Below are 20,724 nucleotides of genomic sequence, written 5' to 3'. Positions count from 1 at the left end.
ATTCCTACACAAATGCATATTTCCATCCTAATTCTATCTGATTCCAATTTCTTATTAAGTAAGAAATACAAATACTCTTGTATAATACACTCTGATCTATTAGGATTATATTCCATTTTTCAGTTGCTACAAAAATCCAGCAAGTACTGTACTTCTTTTAATTGTCATCAGGTTTTAGGTCTTCCAACTTCCAATTTAAGCCAGACAATCTTTTGGAATATTCAGCACTGAAATTTATTTTTGTCTTTTAGGTTTTAGCCTTTGGCATGTTAAATAGATTATTTTCCATCATTGTTCTAGCCATCAGTGATTTTTCAAATTTTGTTAATATTTTCAACAGCCTTCTTGTGGGATAAGGGTAACTTTAATCTAATCTAATAAATATTTATTGAAATAACAATGAGCCACAACTGCACGCTGTCTAGAAAGTCTGAGTCTCAGCCCTAGGGGACAAATATGGTCCTTCTTTGGGTGCTCTGCCTTAGCACTAAGGATGGTGTCTTTCCCCTGTCTCTTCTATTCCCATATTCTTTAGAGTTTTCTGTACCACTTAGGAAGTAAAACCATGTTGTAATCAATCATTCTTTAAACTTTACTTGTACAAATTACTCTGTGGTTTCTATGTCCTGATTGTACTCTAATACAATACTCAACATATTTTCATGAAGAATTTGCAATGGCATATGCAATAGAATGAAAAAACCATCTTTCATTCACATACTCCCTTGTATTGGTCAGTCTTTAATTATTCCCCTCCCTCAACGGCCATGACATTTGGGGAAGGGCAGCTTCCCTCTGGCCATTTGCAGAAGGCCCTTTAGAGGATGCAGTCTCATTTGTAAGGTGTAGCTGGCCAGATCTTAACCCTTGGCATCCTCAAGGCATCAATGTCTGATGCATGAAGCTGGTCAACGTGTGTTCATTCTCAGCTTGGTCATGGCTTCCTGAACACACTATTATTTTAGTCTTCCCTAGGCTTTTGCTATTGCTGAGAAATTCCTGAGTTTTTTTTTTTTTTCCCATCTCCTACATCCACCCTTTAGCCCTCTCAGAGGTGGAAGAGTGACTTTGTCCCAGCCACAGAAGGTCCCATAGTAGACTCACTTGCTCTCAACACCGCACCCTCACCTTGGTTTCTTGGTTCAAGAAACCAAGAAATTCCTGCGCTGGGCTACATCAAGATGGCGGCGTCCACATTAAACCCCCTGCAGAGGCGACTTCCTAACCTTTCTCTCTTCCGAGGTGCCCAGGGAGTTCAGGTTCCCCTCTAGACTCTTGGCACCAAAGCTCCCTCTGAGAAGGATTCTTTGTCCCCAGTTCCCATTTCCCCTTATAAGAATGAACCCTGGAAATACCTGGAATCAGAAGAATACCAGGAGGGATAGGTTCTTGCCGTATCTGGGCTGACTACCACGGCAATCACAAGGTGGTATACCCCTACAGTGGACTCGAAATACATAGATTTGCGGGAATAAAATTGCTGGGAATCCCTGCCCCATCTGCCGAGATCACAAGTTGCATGTTGTGCTCTTGGAAGAGTTTGTCCATGGTTATCATCTTCCATGCTCCATACACAGGAATCTGCATAAAGCAGCACATGGGATTGACATGGGCCATCCAGGAAGCCAGGGATCATGGTCTCCTCAGGTACCACATGCCCCAGATTGAAACCTGGGACCTTGACTTCAGTACCTCTCATGGGACTGTGAGTGCTCTTCTGCCAGCCCCTACCCTGATCTCAGGCGACCCCTGGGACCCATGGTACAACTGAAAACAGTCACCAGAGAGAGAACTGTCTCACCTTCCTCGGCTCTATCAGGGTCATCTCTGACAAGACAGTGGCCCCTACCTGAGTCAATGCCCAAGGTGCCCCCCACAACACCGGCGGCAGCCTCCTCCACTGAGCAGTCAGACCCCAGAGTGCTCTGTAGGAGCTGTAGATTGGGAAGAAAGGCCGGGTGCGGTGGCTCATGTCTCTCATCCCAGCACTTTGGGAGGCTGAGGTGGGCGGATCACTTGAGCCCATGGGTTCAAACCAGCCCAGGCAAAATGGTGCAACCCCATCTCTACAAAAAATACAAAAATTAACCAGGCATGGTGGTGGGCGCCTGTAGTCCCAGCTATTCTATTCGGGAGACTGAGACAGGAGGATCGCTTGAACCTGGAGGCAGAGGTTGCAGTGAGCCGAGATTGTGCTACTGCACTCCAGCCTGGGTGACAAAGAATGCCAAGGTTTACATGATAGGTTATCACCTGAAGAGTTGTGTCTTTTGTGGACAATGGAAAGAAATGAAAATTGCTGATGGGGATAAATCTAGGCTAGGGGAGAGCAATACATATGTGTATGGGAAACCCCAACCCCTATGTACTGTAAATAGATGGGCTAGGCTAAACATTGTTGCTGTTTCAGTCTTTTGCGAACTCAGCTTTTCCACAATAAAGTTCTATCTCCTGTCGGAAAGAAGGAAGGAAGGAAGGACCGAAGGACGGACGGACGGAAGGAAGGAAGGAAGGAAGGAAGGAAGGAAGGAAGGAAGGAAGGAAGGAAGGAAGGAAGGAAGGAAGGAGGGAGGGAAGGGGAAGGGGAAGCACATAAATGTGCTGGGACCTTCATATTGCTATAGGGCACCCCTGCATAATGGAACCCTGCTCCCATCTCCCATACAAACGGCCGCATCAGGGAGCAGGCAGCAGCCACTCTGGCATTTGTGTGTTTCACAATCCTACAATGTGTTTCCTGTCCTTAGAGAGCAAGCATTTCCAGTCACGTGCCTAATCACCTCCACTCCCTATCTTATTTTTTTAAAACCTCTTTGTAGCTGTTCTCTCTGCCCTTACAATCCTTCATGCATAGAAGTCCTACTTATCTGAAACGTCTGTTGTGTAAATTCTTCATTGCTGATAACAAATGTCTCCAAAATTTAGCAGCTTAAGACAATAAACATTTATAATTTCTGTAGGTCAGAAAATAAGAAAATTTTCCAGTCAAGATGTTGGTCAGGTGACAGATTTACCCCTTGGTGGTAGTTTACTGACCCTTGGTCTGGTGTGTTTAGTGTTTAACAAGCAAACCAGTTACATAGAGGAAACATAGTTACTTTTCTGTTTTGGAGAACTGAAAGGGCTTTCTCTTAGACCCTCTAACAAAAGGACATTATGAAAAGCAAAACAAGAGCTAAAACAAACATCTAAATATTCTTTATTACAAATGACGCTTTTCTTATGTTATACTCAATAATAAAAGCAATCAACTGGTATTTACATTATTTCAATTTTAAAAATATGAAATGTATCCTTAACCAAAAGAGTAAATTGGTATAGTTTATGTAATTAAATAATATGATAGGAAAGCAGTTAGCAATGATTCTTCACCAACTTGTGAAATGTAACTTTTTTTTTCTTTTCATTTCAGGTGTTCAATACTTCTTAGACACTGACCTGTTACCATATACCAAATATTCCTATTACATTGAGACCACCAATGTGCATGGTTCAACAAGGAGTGTAACTGTCACTTTCAGGACAAAACCAGGGGTCCCAGAGGGAAACTTGACTTTAAGTTATATCATTCCTGTTGGCTCAGACTCTGTGACACTTACCTGGACAACACTCTCAAATCAATCTGGTCCTATAGAGAAGTATATTTTGTCCTGTGTCCCTTTGGCTGGTGGTCAGCCATGTGTTTCCTACGAAGGTCATGAAACCTCAGCTACCATCTGGAATCTGGTTCCATTTGCCAAGTACTATTTTTCTGTACAGGCGTGTACTAGCGGGGGCTGTTTACACAGCTTGCCTATTACCGTGACCACAGCCCAGGCCCCTCCCCAAAGACTGAGTCCACCTAAGGTGCAGAAAATCAGTTCTACAGAACTTCACGTAGAATGGTCTCCACCAATGGAATTAAATGGTAAGAATCCAAGGCCAAGATTCCCCTTCTTGGGCAAGACATGAATGAGAATCTATTGTAATTGTGCAATTAGGAGTTTGACAATTGTATTCCTTTTTATAACTGCACAATATAATAATTAAGAAACAGTTTCTAAAGATATAAGATAGTGTTTGTCCTGGTTAGTGGAACAAGTGTATTTCTTCTAATCTAATAACAAATTCCATTCAATTAAATTGCCCCTTAAAAGGCTAATATTATCTTTGCTCTTAATGACATCTGCCATAACACAAATGATGTTTATAATTTGAAACTCACTTATGAAATGCATTATATTTGACTGTGTCACAAGTTAGGGCACCCACAAGCAATACATTTTCTCTTCTAAGCAAGAAAAGGATATAAAATAATACAAAAAATATGTATATAAGCCAACTGACTCCATTAAGTTAATTTTTGCATTCATACAATTGAACCCTTGGTTATATAGGCCAGACACACATTCACAGATTTTTAATCATTTATATCATGTACGTATTATAGCAAAATCTTTCTTTAGATTTGTAAAGTTATTTAATAAAACTGGGTAGAAATTGACTATAACATTTATGCAAACAGGGCTTATGTTAAACAAGTTAAATTAAAACCTCCAAATTTGAAAGGATACAGACTGGAGCTACAGTGATCAATTTCCCCAAAAGAATTGACCATTCTTAATAGAAATTATGACCATTAATTCCAAAAAAGATTGAATTTAGCTATGATAAAGTATAGTTATTTTTTGTCTATATGTTGTCCATTTTGGTTTGTTTTCCCCATGCATATGCCTTTAATAGTATTTTATACATTCATCTACATATCAGTTTGTTGTCTTCTATGTACCTAACATCTAGATTACAAAACTACTAAATCACTACATTTTGAATGCTAAGGAAATTGACAGTAATCTAATTAGAAAGATAATGAAAATCCAGCACTCTTTAAATGACCTGTCCCTACCATACCCCTAAAGTAACCCCTTTGTCTGATGAGTTACCTAGATTCACTATTTAATTTCTCTAGGAATAATTATAAGGTATGAACTATACATGAGAAGACTGAGATCTACTAAAGAAACCACATCTGAGGAAAGTCGAGTTTTTCAGAGCAGTGGTTGGCTCAGTCCTCAGTCATTTGCAGAATCGGCCAATGAAAATGCATTAAAACCTCCTCAAACAATGACAACCATCACTGGCTTGGAGCCATATACCAAGTATGAGTTTAGAGTCTTAGCTGTGAATATGGCTGGAAGTGTGTCTTCTGCCTGGGTCTCAGAAAGAACGGGAGAATCAGGTAAATATCAATGCTTTAAGTTCTACTTTTAAAACCTCTGAATGCAAGTGCTTCCTCAAATTAAAGTCAAAGTACTGCTAAAGTACATTTTGAAAAGCAAGAGTTAGAAACTTCCATAGACCAAGGAAAATTTTCGTATATATGGGTTTGTTACATAAACAACTCAAGGTCATAAAGTACTTGCAGTAAGTTTTAGGGGGCAAAAGTAAATGCTTTAGTTATTAATTCATGGGGCGAAAATGGCTTAACTATAGTTATAGTCTTTTGGGAATGTTTGTCAAAAATAGCATTTGGTTTCCACTCCTGAAGTGGATTGGACACATGTCTCATCTTGCTCCATATATAGCATAATTTATGTTCAGTGAAAGAGATAACAGTCAACCAATTCCACAAGTTTGTCTTGGTTTTTATTTATCTTTCCAAAATAAATAGTTTAGATACTAGATTATATATAATGACAGAATCCTGGACATCAAAATCTATAATTCACAAGTGTGCTTGTAAGCAGTTGGCATGATGATAAGGAAGGAGGACAATATATCTAAATTTTCTGGAGTATCTTCATTAAAGCAAAGATTTTTAATCCTCCACTTTATTTTTTATATTAAAAACACTTAAATTTCATGAGCCTTTAAGAAAAAAACACACTTTTGTTATGTGTTTAATCTGTCAATATCAAAGAAACCCAAGTCCTGATCTAAACTTGACCTGTTAGGAGTATGGAGGATGAGGGTAGCTTTAGGTTGATGTCCAAGGGAATCATTTCATGAATAAAATACGCATTGTGCTTGAGCATCTCTTAATGACTACCAGCCATCTTGGACAAATAATAGAGCCATGATAGCACAAGTGATGAGGCATGGCATTCTGGAAGGGGAAAATCAAGGTCAGAAATGAAAAGTAATGGGTGAAACTGCAATACTGGGCCCTCGTAATCTTATGGGTCACTAACTAATGAAAGTGCAATGAGTTCCTTTGATAATATACCTTTGGTTAGCACATTTAAAATCCTTGTAAAGAGCTCAAGAGTGGCAGGGGGGAAATGCATGTGTATGTAACCTGAACATTTCAATAAAAAGTTAACAAAAACTTTGAGACATTCATTGGGGTTATTTAGGATGCTTTAGGTTTACCTCTTTCTGAAGAATAATATTCAGCCAGCTGAATTGGATTGGCTCAATGACATATTTCCCTACGTGGGAAATCCAGTACATCACCATGCATTTTTCTGAACTTTTTGAACTGAGATATTCTATTTTTGTGGCTTCTTTTAGATACTCATAAGACTTACAATTTTCTATCTAACTATCCATTAGTTATCTTTGTGAACACAAGCAAATTCCTATGAGATTTTTATTTTGTAAATAGAAAGTAGCTGGTAATATGAAGATGGAGAATATACTTTCAGATAACATCTTAAAAAGTGAATACCTTTTACATATACCAGCATATTCTTGGGCTTTTTCAAAGCAGAATATTTTAAAAGGTACAAGGTATTTCAGAAGCTGAAATGAATGTGTGAATTCAGTTTGAAAATATATAGGGACGGCATTCACTGTTTTGATGTTGTTGTTATTGTTCTCATTGATAGCACCTGTATTCATGATCCCTCCTTCAGTCGTTCCACTCTCTTCGTACTCTCTCAATATCTCCTGGGAGAAGCCAGCAGATAATGTTACAAGAGGAAAAGTTGTGGGGTATGACATCAATATGATTTCTGAACAATCACTTCAGCAGTCTATTCCTGTGGTGTTTTCACAGGTATTGTTATATTTAACTAATGTCCTTTCAGAATTGGCTTAGGGCTTCATTTGGACATTTTTTGAGTTTGCAGAATTCTATGACAGAAGCCTCCCTCTATGTTGGTTAAACGGGGCATTTTTTAAGTATAATATTATGTGTACAAGCCTCCCTCTTTGCATGTCACTTGTTTTTTTCTGGTATAACCATATATTGAAACTAAGTTGGTAGAATTTATTTCACAAGACTTGCTTTTCCCATTTATCACGTATTCTTAAATATTTTATAGGAAGTTGACTTTCATTAACTGTGTACTATCATGTTATTTGGACACACAATGATTATTTAACCAGCCCACAGTCAGTTGATATTGTATTATATTAATTATTTTGGAAATATAAATAACATTGATAAAAACGTCTTACATGTACATTTCTTATACATTTCTACTTCCTTCAAAAAATCCGAAGAATTAAATTTATCACAGCTTATATCAAAATGAATTATGAAGATGTTCAAGGTTTTGAATATACAGTAACATATTGCCTTCTAGTAATTCATCCTCCAGCTAGCAGTAGTAAGAATAATTATCATAGCTAAAAGTTACTGAGGCTTTACTGTGTACGTGGACCAATTCATTTAATACACATAGCACTCCTAGAGGATGAGAGGCTCTTGTTCTCTCTAGTTGTGGCTGATATACTTCTCTGCCCATTTTACCAGCATCCAGGTGGCCAATAGCAGAAGCTGGTGGAAGGATGTCAACTGAACGAGTTATTCTGTGTAGTTGGTTGCTCATTGCATCTTCTGAGAGAGATGCTGTTCGCTGGGCATTAGCATGAGATAAAAAGAGCTTTACACTTTATGCCTACTCCCATAGATCTAGCCACATTTTTCTTTCCCGGAATTCCTAGTTCCTGATCCTTCCATCTTTCTTTATTCATTCCCTTGGCCAATATTTCCAAGCCACTGCCATATTGTCCAGGTATATTTTACCTTGAGACACGTCTCTTTCCATACAACATGTGTGAGCAAGTGAACTGCCTGAAGTTCTGCCCATTAAGAGGATTTCTTCTCTCTGCTGTTCCGCAGGGCCATTTCTGATGAGGGAGGGTTGTAGAGCAACAGCTACCATTTTTGGCTTGCAGCCACATACCAAGACGTCCTATCTGTAAACTAACCTCTGCTTTTTTCCCCCCATTCTTTTATCTCGTAAGGGGCCTCCCGTGGGTCATAGGTAGGAGCTGAGGTTGAGCCACCAGTATAAGAATTGTAGATGTCATGGGGGCCTGAACCACCTGCTTGTACGATGCATTATGGCTTTTGGCTCTGCTTATACCCAATCTCAGACATCCACTTCCATTTTATGATGCATTTCTGTTGCGCCCTTCTAACCTCAAGACTTGGCTGAGACAATTTCCAGATTATAAAAAAGTAGCTCTAGCTGCATGGCTATTTGGTGTTCCATGACAAGTTGTTCTGTTTTTACTGAGGCCTGAAAGCGTGCTAGGGCCATTTAGCAAATAGTATATAGTTTCCATTACATGTTATGTCTTTGTTCCAAGCTCTTGGGGTCTATCTGCCTTGTGATTTTCTTTCTGTATGTGCCTTGAAACATCTTTTCCCACCATGCTTACTTCTAGTGCTGTAAAATTTACTACACATTATGTCCCAAGTGGCTGATCTGCCTGTACCACAGGCTGGACCTGGTGCAGAGCCCTTTCCTACTCTGGGATGCACTCAAACCTGGAAGCTTTTCATATTATTCAGTAAATTTCTCAGAACAGTATTCTCAGATGTGGAATATGCTCCCTTCAGAATGTGAAGAGGTCAACTAGACATTCTGTTTCCTTCTTAGTGGTGGTAGATGCAAGGTCAATTTGTCCTGTATTTTGGAGTGGCTATCCTAGCATGTCTCAGGCCACATGAACTCCTAAAAACTTCACTGATATGGCAGATGCCTTAATCTTCATAATATTGCTCTCCCACTTTCTAGAACACATATGTCTTGCCTCTGCATACCTACCATTTCCTGCTTATCTGATTCATTTAATACGATGCTGTTGTTATAGAGAAAGAATACTGTCAAGGTGGCTTTTATAGTTTGTCTTAAATTGGCGATTAATCACCCTCAGATTTCCTTTGTCTTTCTTCAGTGCATTGATAGCAACCAGAAAGATCCATGCATAGTCCTTATAATTACTAGTTTCCCCAGAGTAGTGCTTATCATTACTGATTCCACCAAACCAGTGAATTACCTTCTACTGGTAACTCATCGCAGTTCACCACTAATGGAAGTTTCAGCATTGAACCACTAGGGCATGCTGTGGACTATCAGTACTCTACCTGCTGTCTGTGATGAGATCACTGTACACCAGTGGGTGGATGATGGAGGCCCAAACTATCGTTTCAGAGTCTCATTCCTAGGACCACTCCTGTTATGACTGTCTTAGGGCAAATTCCCCCAGAAACAGACTCTTGGTAGAAGACTAAGTACAGGAGGGTTATTGGGGGAGCACTTTCAGAAACAACAAATGTGAAGTGATAAAGTATGTAGGATTGAGCAGCAAAGGAGCTGAACTGTGGTGCAATAGCGGAAGCAGCCTCAGTGGATTCTGTGGGTAGTTCTGGAGCTGAAATGACCCTCTTAGCTTGTCTCAAATTAAGTTAGGAGGTCAGATCTTTGTACCCTAGAGTATTTGTGTCCTCGGGCTGGTGTAACAAATTAACATAAACTGAGTGTCTTAAAACAACGGAAATTTAGGTGTTAGTACGACCAAGTTCCCCACAGGCTCTAGGAGACATTTCTTCTCTTCCACTTACCCATGGCTCCTGGTGTTCCTTGGCTTGTGGCAACATAACTAATATCTGCTGCCTCTGTCTTCACAAGTCCTACTCTGTGTCTCTGTCTCCTCTGGATCTGTGTGTCCCTCTCATTTCTCCCATAAAGATACCAGTCATTGGATTTTAAACCAACCTGAAATCTAGGATGACAACTAATTAATTATATCTGCAAGTATCTAATTTTCCAAATAAATTCTCATTCTGAATTTTTGGGAGACAATATACAATCCACTACTAATAAGTTTTCCATGTTTTTCTAAGCCTTTTTAGTGGACAGAATGCATGTATAACACAAAATTTTATTTTGTATACTGGACGAAAAAGAAGAGCCGATAAATAATTTACGATTACTTATTTTTCATTAATCTATGTGTTGACTCATTTGCAACTATCTCATGATGAAACACAACTGGTATAATACATATCTTTTAACTTAAACAGGTTAGTCTACCAATCTGGTATAACATGGGATTCAAGGTAAATTTGGTTATAACTTCCATGTGGTCTTTGCCATGTTTTATCTCATTTATATTTGATGTTTTATTTTGTTGTTTTTACTATTCTTTGGCTTTATAAACTATTCTTTCTTTGTAAAATACAGTTTTGATTTATCTATTACTCATAATAGTTATTCTAAGAAAAAAATAAGTGGAGAAATATTATTTATAAAAATTAGAGCCTTAGAAGTCAACCTGTTTGTTCATATTCCACATCTCCCAATTATTAGCCATATCACACATCTCTGTGCTTCTGGTTTTATTCATCTGTGAAATGGGAAAACCATTTTCTGCTCACCTACCTGCTTAAAGAGCCTGATAAATATTGACACATTATTATTAGTGATTATTATTAATGGTATGGAACTACATTATACTTTATAAACTAGCTATCATTTAATGGGGCAGGAAAATAATTTTTTATTTTTTTTTTATTGTTGTTGTTGTTATTTAAAAGGCTATTATGCCTGAACTGGAATAAGGACATAGATATATCACCTTATTCTCTTTTTTGTTTTTACTTTTTTGAGACAGAGTCTCACTCTGTGAACCAGGCTGGAGTGCAGTGGCGCAGTCTCGGTTCACTGCAACCTTCTCCTCCTGAGTTCAAGCGATGCTTGTGCTTCAGCCTTCCAAGTAGCTGGGAATACAGGTGCACGCCACTATACCTGACTAATTTTTTTTTTTTTTGTATTTTTAGTAGAGACAGGGTTTTTTGCCATCTTTGCCAGGTTGGTCTCGAACCCCTAGCCTCAAGTGATCCACCCGCCTCGGCCTCCCAAAGTACTGGGATTACCGGCATGAACCACTGCAATGGGCCCACCTTATTCTCTTTTGAACTCTCTCTCCAGTGCAACATTCTCTATTCAAGGAAATGAAATCAAAAGTAGCAGAACAAAGTCCAATTTTTTACCTTCTCAATGATTAAATTTGTATCTGAACTGACCTAAGTATATCTTGTTATAATCTTTGTAAATAAATAGCCAAAATTCCCGGGGAAAATCTACTATAAAAATAACTAGTACAAAACGTTTGCCTAAGAATGACGCAGTGGGGATACATAAAAGTGGTGATGATGTAGGATTCACTGTGGGAATTAAAGCTGCTGTGGAGTTTCTCCTACCCCTTTGAAGACTTATTTCATGAAAAGCTTTCAATTAGATAAATCTTATAAGACTTATAAATTGACTCTATGTACATGACAAAGACAAAATCTATCCAAGAGATAATTTTATGCTGCAAGTTCTGGGGCAAATAATGTATTTTTAAAATAATGTAATTTATAATAATCATCTGTAGAGAAGTAAAAGCCCATCAAAATACATATTAGTGTAGATTTCTTCTTACTTATTTTATGTCATTGCAGGTTCTTGCTACAAAGAAGATTTTGTTTAAAAATAATTGTACTTCCTAAATTAAATAAGAAATAGCTTAATGTGTTTTATCCTAAAAACAATTCCATTTTCTAAAAATTTACATTGAATTCTACCAGGATTATTCTAAAAGGGATGAACATTATAGCAATATTCATACATTTAATTCAGTTCAATGCTTATTTTACTTAGAAAATTTTAAATCACAGAAAAGTTTTTATCTGTGAAATTTTATTTCACAGGAAAGTTTATATCTTCATTACATCAATAATGATTTTAGAATTAGAAAAAGAAATAATTACTTGGTATTTGATGTTTTTCTGATTTCAAAATGTAATTGCAAGGAAATGGCTTAAAAGTTTTAAATTTAAATTATCCTAGAGTTTTAGAATCTTTAAAACCATGTTTATTTCTGAACGTTATTGAAACACTGTATTTTACATTCCAATCTCACTGCTTTTTAGAACTGAAATTTTAAAGTCAACACCTAGGCAAATATTCCAAATGAATTTTATTTTACCACTAAAGAGAAGTTCTCTAGAAAACTACTCCAAATGTTACTGAACTTTACATTTGTCTGTATTTATATTTGTGGAAGATTATTTTATATGACTATGTATCAGTAGTCCTAAGAAAATTAGTTTTGTACCCATAGTTAGTGTCATACTCTCTGTTTTAATGACTTTTATTTTCTGAATATAATTTCTAGTGGCCTTTGTACCTACAAACTAAACAAATTTACGTGGTTGCTTCTGATCACTTCAAATTATACTGACAGAACCAACTCTGAGTGTTCGTTGTTTAATAATTTATTTATGGACTATGAGTTTCCTGTCAGTCTTCTTGGCTCAAATCTACTGTTTTCATTTGAAATCATGTGATAAAGATAATATTTCAAATAATGTAACTGTTTGATCTAATCTGTATACGCTTGTTTATATAAGAAAGATGATTGAGAATTGACCTAATGTGGATGCTCAGTAATATGTCTAATGTTTATTTTTTTCCCCCTTTTTCTTCTGTGACTTTTTTTCATAAAGAAAATGATAGTATTAATTTAACATAGCAACAACACTTCTTTCTGTCCTAGCCTATCAAATAGCCTGGGTATTACTGCTCTGGGTTACTTTTGGCCAAGCTCCATGGCTTTGTTTGGACTTTATCGTGATAACAATGACAATGTCACCATCTTTATCTCTACCATTGGTGACAATAACCATACCACCATGCTGCTTTATGAGGCAATAACTTGGTTTTCTCATTTATCCACTCAGGAACTGGATTATTACCTCATAAAACAGTGTGATTGTACAATTATCAATTAAATCCTGGCTTGTCGAGACTCTTCAAAAAAAAAAAGAAATCCTATTCCTAATGGTGGTTGGCAATAATTCCCTCTGCCTGAATTCATGGAACTTTGACTGCCAAGGTTATATTTTCACACTGATTACCTATTATCTTTCTTTTTCTTTCTTTTTTTTTTTTTTTTTTTTTTTTTGCCTTGAAGCTGCTGTACACTGCTAAATCCCAAGAACTATCTTACACTGTAGAAGGACTGAAACCTTATAGGATATATGAGTTTACTGTTACTGTCTGCAATTCAGTTGGTTGTGTGACCAGTGCTTCAGGAGCAGGACAGACTTTAGCAGCAGGTAAGCAAGTTTTAATGGGTATGAAAAATTTGTTGCCTGTCAAGAAAAAAGAAAACCTGTAATGTTCAACACCTTCTCTACTTGAGACTTTATATTTGTCTTTTCTGCTGTCTTCTCCTCCCTCACTAACCCTGATTGCTTCTTACCTTGACAGTTTTAAACAACAACAACAACAACAATAACTTAACTTCAAGAGGTACCTAGGAGTTATGAGTTACAGCTGTGTCATAATAAAAAATACAATTAGTTTTAGAGTGACTCCACTCTACAAGTAGAAATACATAGAAATATATAGAATATACAACTAGAAATATATAGAAATATATAGAACTAGAAATATAATTAATTGTAGAGCGACTCCAGGGCTTAGCTACCAACCTGTGTCCTAGCAGTGTCCTGACAATCGTGGGAAACATTCAGGAAGCTTCTTATGAGGACTTTAGGATACCTCTTCCCTCAGTCCAGACATTTTTTGTAGGCTTGGGTCTACTCACTCCTGATCCCTGGGGACATCTAGAAATTACTGTGTGCCCTCGTGTTATATTTGGTTTTCATAAAATAGGTAAATATTTATCTATTATTTTATTAATAAGAAGCTCTTAAGTTAATAAAATTTAAATAAAGGAATTGTTATTAAGTATAATCTTAGTAGAAACGATTTGTATAATTTGTGCTTTCTTCCTTCAGGACTAATTGGGTTCATACAAACCTGATTATGTGTATTAGTAAGACCTATAAAACTCAATTACTTAGCATTAATATACTTCCAAATCAGTATTTTTCTGATTCTAGAGAAAAACTTAGTTTCCTGGTTATCTTTAAAGAAATGTCCATGTGTAAGGAGGTTAAGACATTCTAGATGAATTACAGATATTACAAAAACACATGTTTACCTTTAAAAACATTTCCTAGACCTCCTCCCCAAATCTCTTCATCGTATTATTAATAGGTCCAATTATGCAGGATTTTTTTTCTGGTTCTGGAAAAAATTGCTTAGCTCAAATGATCTCATCCAAGTAATTTATTTTTTTGTTTCAAAATTTTCATCAATGCAAATGGCTCTGAAATTCTAAGAAACTATGGTTTACTAAATTTATAACTGAACTCTTTGTATTTTTATATATTTTATATATGTGCATTTCAGATGTATGCATACATTTATGGAGTACCTAGCTTGTACAAAACATTCTTCTCCTATAAAACTGCCTGTTTTTGTAGACTGCATTATTAAGGGTTTGCTGAATGCTGAATATGGACAACAGAGGAGGACTCTATCTCCTTTAAGAAAAATGATACAATTTCAGACTAAAAGACAAAAATTAAAATAATTATCAGTCTTGCAAGTTGGAGAAAGTATAAATAGAGACAACACAGGCTGAAGACTGGGTGTGTTATAGTAAGGGACGTAGGAATCCCAAGCACGTGGCCGTGCAAAACTGGAATTACGTCCTCTCAGGGTTGTAAAACATGTAAAAACAATCTAGGCTTACTATATAGCCAGTATCAATATATTCTTTGTAATACCCCCCCCCCAAGTGTTTGTCTAACCCATGTTTGATACCTTCAGTGTTACAGAAACTACTACATCTCAGACAAAGCTATACCATCTTTAGACACCTCTTTTAAAATGTGATTTCTTAGATTGATCGCAAATATCTCCTAGTAACTTCTACTCGACATTCTTATTCTACTTCTTTGGGGGCTGTTGTTAATCTAATTTATCATCCTTCCAATAAAATTTTCAATAACAATATATCCACCCAAATCTTTTCTCCTTTAGGCTGCATATCATGGTAGCTCCCATCTGAACCTCATATGCAATAGTGTCTAGAGCTGTTATTAGTATGATTCCTGTAGATGAGATCTAGTCTGTCTTTTCATAGGTATAAGCAAACTAAAGAACCTGAAGAGAGACATGCTGCAGCTAGAAACTAGCTGGATCTTGGAGATGGGAATAGAAAAACAGGAAACATGTGTACAGAATAGAATCTCCCTGCCCTATGCATTAGTGATAACATCTGTGCTAACAGTATCCTCATTGGTTGCAATGGCAAGTTCCTGTTGCATAAAAGATGATGTACCTGGGTGCTCTGTGCAGCTCTCATTTTAGTTACTGGACAGGCGATTAAAACCACTCCTGTCCATTGGCAGGAATGTGAAGTAAAACTAACTAGTCAGAGCCCTCCAAATCCTCCCTCTAGTTTTTTTATCCTTGAAAAATAGAAGTGGAAACTTATATTCCCTAAAAGTCATGTGATGTGAAAGTTAGTTGACTTACAAAAGTAAGAGTTTATTCATATGTGTAAGGTGAAAAAAAATGATTAGCCACAATGCCAGGGTTTCAATCTGGGCTCTGCCATTGACTAGCTGTGTGACCTTATATAAATTATCTCACTTCTGTGCCTTAGTTTCCCAATTTATAAATAAGCATAACTTATTTTGTAGGGTTCTGATGAGGATTAGAAGTAGTTAATACATGTAAAATATTTAAAGCAGTACCCATCACAGTTCATTCTCAATAAAAATTTATTGTCATGATTTTTATCATAATATTATATAACATTTTTATTAGTCACAGTATAAATGTTATGGAATTTCTAATGTTATCAAAATCAAGGAGAGTTTATTTTACAACTTTGATTTTCTAATATTATTATAAAATATAAAATGGAGAGTTCTAAGGCTAAGGACTATATTGTGAAAATAAAGCTTAGAAAGGCTTAAAATCTGAAAGCATTATTTATTATTTCTGTAAGAAGTATGTCATTCAGAATTATTAGAGGCACATTTCAAAACTTTGCTCAAAAACAGCAAATTTCACATTTGTTGGTTGCAATATAGAGTGAATAATGTGCCATAAATATATTATTACTACATTTTATTGTGAATGGTCAATTCAGAACCATCTCTTGAAGGCTTACTATTTAAAGCACTGTGGAGGATTCTAAGATAATTATACCCAGCATTTGGGTTAAGGAGTTGAGATCCAACAGGTAGGATTAACACCATGGTGACATGTGCTAAGGGCTGTGAGAAAGTTGAAAAAAATTCTATGGGAAGGTAGAAAATGAGATAAATGATTTTGATTTGGGAGACTGAGTAGATACCTCATTAAAAGCTATTTCAGATAAACTAGAAAAAATGGTAAAGACTTTCGCAGGTATTTACTGAGCACATACCATGTGCTAGTTTCTGTTTTAGGATCTGGCACTGTTCCAGGTACCGATGTAATGAAAGCAGAGATTTATGAAGACTTTCCTGGCAGTAGAGTACACAACAGATTAGAAGAGAGGGTGTAATAGAGTCTGGTAGACTTTTTTAAAGAGGCCGTAAGGGAGTAAATCAGATGAGTAGAAGTGAAGATTGAAAGAAGGGAATAGAGTGACTTCAAGGAAGAAAGACCTGGAAGTTAAGCAGTGGGAAGAATGGACAATGATAGCAAATATTGTAGCCCATGGTAGTACCATTAAATAAAAGGGGAAAGATCGACAAAGAACATATGAGAGAAATAAACTTGTGAGTTTATTTGATCATTTGATAGAAATACATCCATGACAATTATAACCATCCAGCAGCAGAAATTGCAAATCTGGAACTTAAAAATGGTGCAGATTTTGTAATCATCTGCATATAGATGGGAGCTAACGCTATAGGTTATAATCAATTAGTGAAAGCAGAGAAAAAGCAAAATAGAAGTCCAAAGAAAACACTTTAGTGAATATTCTATTCGGAAAGAAAAGAGAAAGGAAGAGTGAAGTGAACAGAGGTATGGTCAGAATTAGGAAAAGAACTAAGAGGAAGAAGCAGTATTAGAAAAGTCAAGGGAAGAGAGAATTCTAGAAGGAGAATGTTGTCTGTAGTGTCATATGGTGTAGGGAAAGCAAGAGAAATGTGACCTAAAATGGAAGCAAGGTCACTGGTGATTCTCTGGGGTTTACCCTAAGTAGCATGGTTGAAGCAGAAGCTGGAAGGACTGAGCGGAGGCAGGAGGAGATATAATGGTAAATTTCAAATGTGTGGTTTTTTTATTCTTAGCTAAAGTTCTTCTTCTACCCAATTTTCATTCTTTAAAAAATTGAATTACCTTTTGTTTCTATATAAAATCCTTTCTCTTCTAAAGAAAAATTTATTTTAGTGTTTTTTTCTGGAAAAAAAAATATTTATTTTCTAATTCCTTAATATTTTTGTTAGAACTATCTGATTCTTCACCTGCCCAGCAGAAAAATAAAGTCTCTTATATGACAAAAGTATGAAAAAATAATTTTACTTACAGTTGGGTTTATTATAAAATACACCGTTTTTCGGGTTGCTCAGATCAGTGAAAATAAACTTATTTGCTTTTGTTTGAATACCAGCCAAAAATTAAAAGTCCATCATCCTTTTTGCCTCCTTCCTTATTCAGTAGATGAATGTGTATTTCTAAATGTTTTTCTAAAATAAAACATCTGAATAGAACATATAAACATTAAATCATAGAAATAAACTGTAGGCCTATAATAAGGCTGGTTCTTTTGAATGGTCAACAGTTTTGTTATAGGAGAGTAATAAAAGTTGACTTGCAACTTTATGGTTCGTTCGGCTCTGTTTTTTCTACTATTAACATTGAAATTTGGAGAGTATATACTATTCCAATGAATTCCAATGGATTTGTGGGAAATTTAACTCATGTCTAATAGCTCATATGAGCACATTATCAGAGATCAAAGGAGACCAGTGACCACTCAAAAATTTTGAAGTTGATGGGTGCAGCACAGCAACATGGCACAAGTATACATATGTAACAAACCTGCCCGTTATGCACATGTACCCTAGAACTTAAAGTATGATAATAATAATTAAAAAAAAAATTTGAAAAAGAGCACCACAAATTAGAAGTAGTAATTAGCCTTTTAGAAGCATTGAATCATGAAAAGATATGTTGCCTCCTTAAATCTCAGTCTCAAAAATCAAAAAGATACTTGTGAAGATTTATCTGTCTGTTTCATTAAAAAGCTTGAGAATTATAATTGGTTCTCTCTTGTTTTAAACATTTTTTTCAATTAAATATATGATTAGAATGGGTACATTTCATCCAGAGTACTGCATTGCTGCTTCTTTAGTTTTGATACCTGCGACAAAGTCTGAGAACTGATTTGAGAGAGGTGTTCTCTCAGGAGCAGCTGCATCTCTCTCCATTGCAAAATCTTCAAGCAGTGTTATTGATGGCTTTGGAGTTGCTTCTGGGTGTATGAAGGTAATGAGTTGATGAACTGGGCCCTCTTAAAATCCTTGTTATACTTTTCTTTAAGATTATCCTTTTAATCTGGGAAAATTTGTGTATTTCCACCCATTGCAAATTGAGTTTAGTTTAAACCCTTCTTATGAGAAATTACTTTAGGAGATCCATTCCTGAAGGGACAATGTGATATTTCCCTTGCCTGTCATAAATTGACCTCCATACTACAAGCTTAGAAGTGTCCATCTCGCATTAAGCAAGTAATTAGTGTGCATTAAATTTTCTTTCTGAATGCAAAGTAAAATGTATAGGCTGTTTGCTGCTGGGTTGAAAACACACATTGTTTTGCATTCGGGTACGTAAGTCTTTTCCTTGTGAATAGGAGCCAGAGTGATTAAACAAGCACTCTTAATATGTTAATTTATAATTTTAATTACAACAATCTTGTATATATAGTCATTAGTGAATACTAATATAAATATTTTTCTACCTTTTTATTCATAATGCATAAACCAATCACACAGTTACTTCTCTGAGGTTGCCTGTTTTTGTTTCATAATACAATCTTTGTTCTTAGTTATGAATGCATTTTGTTCATTCCTGTCTTTAATAATCCCTCATTAAGCTAGTCACTTTCTGCTCCATGCTAAAAAGGAAAAATTATCATGCAAATGTGGCATGCCATATTAAAAAGCACATTACCAAACACTTTTGTTGCTGTCCTTCAATTAGTTTCCCTTCTTTGAATTTAATTCCATTTGTTGTTAAACTACTGACTTGATGTATGGACTCATGAATCTGAGGCTGCTGCCAAGAAAGTGGGGAAAAAAAATCAAAGCCTCTTCGAAGAGCTGCAAAGGCGAGCTGAAATGAATTTGCTTCACCTTTGACAAGAACACTTGAACAGCAATGGAATCCTCTGATTATTCAACTGGGCTAATTATCCAATTATTTATTTCAAGAATAAAGGCACCATTTTACAATTAAGGACGTGTAAAGTAGTCTGAGAAATTTGGTAATGACAGATGACTTAAGTAACTTCTAAGATAAACAGTATCTGTGCAAAACTTGTCCCACCAATTGTTTTCAGGCAGGAGTTCTTGTGTCTTAGCATCAGTGAAATCCTGAGTGCACTGAAGGTTTTTTTGTTTGTTTGTTTTGCTCTTTCAACAGAAATTATTTCACACTTGTAACCAACATGTCAAATTTCCATGGCTCTTAAGCAATGTTTAAGTTATATTTCTCTTGATTAAAAGCTTTTGGTTCAAAGCAATACTTTTTAATTGCCTAATGATATAAGTCAGTTCTTAGGAAAGAACCGCACATTTAGGAGTTCATTTGCAATATAACTGAAAAATTCATTGCATGGCAGTAAAACAATTTACTGTTAATTACAAGGAGAAGAATTTGCTGTAGCATGCTCACAGATTGCCATGAATCATGCAGCACTCCTAGAGATTTATAACAGATGTGTAAGTGGGATGAATTAGCAGGGTTTAATAACAGAGACACAAATCATGCAGACTTCAAGGAGCTTTAATTGATATACTAGAATGTGACGGGCATGAATCACTCAGCCATTCAACAGCACTGTAACATATGGTCAGCTCAATATGCCGCATCTTAAATCGGTTGGTGAATCGTAGGTTGTCCCATATGGTGGAAGCAATATATTTTTCATGATTAAAAAAAATGCATCCATTTTTTAAAGAAATATGATTGCAAAGCATGTTTGTTATTGAACAGTCACCTGAATGCCAAACTGCTTTTTTTAAATGCTATTTTTTTTTTTTAAACATGGCAGCCTCTCAAAATAAATAGGGGCTGCTCCTTGTAGTACCAGATCGCTGGAGGCATTATGAAACCAAATCGGTGCTTGCTGGCACACTCGATCCGCAGCAAGCCTATAGAAAAGCACAGCCGATGATTGCTGTGATTGTCAGGGAAATCCTTCAGGCTGGGGCAAAATAAACAAATGAAAGGATGATGTCACTTTCAGAGAAGTTCAGGAATGCCCAGCTCTGTAAATTGAAGAAAATGAGTTGGATGAGAGATCCCTACTTAGTAGGGTAAGAAAGTGTCTGTGATAAATAATACCATGACCCCTAATGTAACAATTGGATGTAACATTTTATACTAACCTCTAAATTAAATGCTCGGTCCTTCAGGGGCATTTTAAAAGAAG

General features: G+C 36.2%; 1 protein-coding gene and 1 pseudogene across 2 annotated transcripts in view; both read left to right on the top strand.

The window, feature by feature from the left end:
- Positions 1-20,724, top strand: part of LOC105493520 (usherin) — a 789,359-nt gene that overhangs the window by 219,703 nt on the left and 548,932 nt on the right. For both annotated transcript variants that reach the window (XM_024796490.2, XM_011761218.2), the window contains 4 exons: positions 3,413-3,907; positions 4,949-5,218; positions 6,810-6,979; positions 13,180-13,324. In XM_024796490.2, coding sequence (XP_024652258.2) covers positions 3,413-3,907; positions 4,949-5,218; positions 6,810-6,979; positions 13,180-13,324 — 1,080 coding nt within the window. The remainder of the gene's footprint in view (positions 1-3,412; positions 3,908-4,948; positions 5,219-6,809; positions 6,980-13,179; positions 13,325-20,724) is intronic.
- Positions 1,182-3,094, top strand: LOC105493726 (small ribosomal subunit protein mS40 pseudogene; annotated as a pseudogene).

This window comes from Macaca nemestrina, chromosome 1 (genome assembly GCF_043159975.1).
Source record: "Macaca nemestrina isolate mMacNem1 chromosome 1, mMacNem.hap1, whole genome shotgun sequence".
Taxonomy (NCBI): domain Eukaryota; kingdom Metazoa; phylum Chordata; class Mammalia; order Primates; family Cercopithecidae; genus Macaca; species Macaca nemestrina.
The sequence above is the reverse complement of the archived record's forward strand: the minus strand, read 5'-3'. Positions and strand labels throughout refer to the sequence as shown.